We start from the raw sequence: 2,414 nt of genomic DNA on the forward strand, positions 1-2,414 counted from the left end.
AAGTACAAAAGGGTCAGTGTGAGTTGTTGTATTTTTAAAAGCCTTGCCAGCAAAATGTTAGGACACACAAACAATAAGGACAGATGTGGTCATTAATGTGTTGGTTTTTTTTACTTTGGGGATACACATTGTAATTTGGGGAAAAACCAGCTGAATCGTTCTACTTCACAATTCTTGATTTTTTTTTTTATTTAATTAAATTCACTTGTAGAATTTGCTTAGTTATAAGTGCAGAGTTGTAACACTTCCATGATTTTACATAAAGGAACATCAAGCATCATCTCAAAGGGCAAAGTGATTACATTTAAGTAATTCCTCATACTAAAAATCTTAGCCTTTAGGTATCTGATTAAGATTCATCGTTTCTCCTTATATCAATATAATTAGTATCACTGCAAACACATCCCGGGTAGAACAGAGATGTTTCAGAAAGATAACTCTGCGCGTGTGTTTGAGTTCAGCCACGATGATTAACGTGCAATAGCACTGAGAGCAGAGCCTCACGGGAGGAGTGTGTGTTCCCAGCATCTGCTGCTGGGTGGGAGCAAACAAAATGCATGGGAGACGCTTTTTGGAGGCGTCACTGAGAGAATGGGAGTTGTGTAAAGACTACAACAAGACAGAATGGTCCATTAATATTTCTTACCATGGGTTTTAGGCCACAAATAGCCCACCCGTAAGTATTCTCAGTGTGGCAGAGCCATGGGACTGTCCGACTGCTGTGTAAGAGGGTGCTGGGAATGTGAGAAGAAAAAGGGCAGTCTTATGGCTTAACTGTAGCAAACTTGGTACTGGATGTCTTTGTTTTTCTGGCTGTTAAATTCCAAAAATAACATGGTATTCATTTAAGACGTGGGTATGATTTTCCCCAGGTGGCAGTGCAAAGTAATAAAGAAAGAGACATACAGCTCCATCGCTCTGGCCTGGTACTCTGGATGTATTTGGAAAAGCTTTTAAGAGATGAAAGGAGAAGAGAATGGGCAGAGTCTGCTTTCAGCTAAGCACAAACAGAAGGGGAGTGATTTGATTGAGCTAGGAAGAAATTATTTGTACCCAAACCAAAGTGAGATGCAGGAGCAGTTGTGAAAATCAATTTCTTTTCCAGATCCATGCTAATATGTTCTGCCTTACACTTGTAAATGGAAAGAGAAAGCTTAACCTTTAGATGCTAGTCAGAAATAGGGGGAAGGATTGCATGTAATGCCGCTGGATTGAATTATAATTCAGGCAGTGAGTTAAAACATAGACAACCTGCTTGTATTGATGGGCACAAATTTCTTGTCTAGTGTTATATTGAATTTCTCTTTCAGTGTTTTCTCCATTTCTTCGTCTGCAAGGATTCTGATTTCCACCAGATCCATATTATCCTTATAGTCATACTTGATCTCTGTGAGTTTCCACCCCACCAGAGCCCGGATGCCATCGGCAGTCTGCAGGCTGCAGATAGACTTTGTCACGAAGAGCGAGTCCGGCGCTGTCTGCAGGTGTGTGTTGCGGTCTCTGAACTCCTCGATGTCTCGTGGCTGAAGGGTGAAGAGATAAACCCGCCGGCAAACTTCCTCCTCCGTGTTATGGGAAGTGGAGAAGCTTTGGTTGGGAACCCACTGCTTCCTTTTCACCTTCTCAAGGTACCAGACCCCGCTCTCCTCCACGAAACGAAAGACCCCAGGAGTCTGCGGCTGGTCTGTCCCTGAAACCAGCTCCATTGGCTGCCACATCTGGTAAGCCATCCCAAACCCACCGTCCACGATGTAGGATTTATTGTCAAGCTCCACTTTTAGCAGCAGGTGATCGATTTCATCTGCATACGCGTTGTACTCCGGGACATAAACTTTTGATCCCAGAAGGGTGACATCGTAGCCAAGGGTTTTCAGGACCCAAGATAAAAGGTGGTTGTTCTCCATACACCAGCCCCCGCGTTTCTTCCTCACTATCTTGTGGTAAGTGGCTTGCAGGTCCAGCTCAATGCTTTCCCCACAGTGGATGCTGAGGTTCTCAAAAGGGACCGCTCGGATGTGGTGCTGGAATATATCCGTCATGGTAGCCAGGTCTGGCTTATCGTAGGAACCCTGGTAAGAAATCCTGGCAAAATACTCCTTGATGTCCATGCTGCCTCTGAGAGGAGGGAGAAAAAGAAAGAAAAAGAGATTGTGTCAGAAGTGACAGAAGGATCTTACCCATCCCCTGTACCAGGGCGCTGATCAGTATGGGCAGCCTGCTTGGAAGAGGAGCGGGATTTGACTAATGGCCCTATCAAAGGCATCTGAGTGTGAGTATTAGTGCTGAGGGAAGCCAACGGGACACTGCTGATGAGCACAAATGTTATTTTTAATTGTTTCTTTTACAGCTGTGACGAGAGGCTCCAGCTGTGCTAAGCACATTTCAGTAGAGAGTTCCTGCCCAGCAAAGCTACA

The 2,414-nt window shown here is 44.4% G+C and overlaps 1 protein-coding gene across 1 annotated transcript; it reads right to left on the minus strand.

Annotated features, from left to right (window-relative positions):
- Positions 1 to 1,189: 1,189 nt before the first annotated feature.
- On the minus strand, positions 1,190 to 2,108 carry LOC311196508 (arylamine N-acetyltransferase, pineal gland isozyme NAT-3; the record flags this gene model as incomplete). The annotated part of the gene is made up of 1 exon (XM_084270085.1): positions 1,190 to 2,108. The coding sequence occupies one exon, from the start codon at positions 2,106 to 2,108 to the stop codon at positions 1,236 to 1,238; it is 873 nt and encodes a 290-aa protein (XP_084126211.1). The 3' UTR covers positions 1,190 to 1,235.
- Between the last annotated feature and the right edge of the window lie 306 nt (positions 2,109 to 2,414).

This window comes from Gallinula chloropus, assembly GCF_964237585.1.
Source record: "Gallinula chloropus genome assembly, chromosome: 13".
NCBI lineage: Eukaryota > Metazoa > Chordata > Aves > Gruiformes > Rallidae > Gallinula > Gallinula chloropus.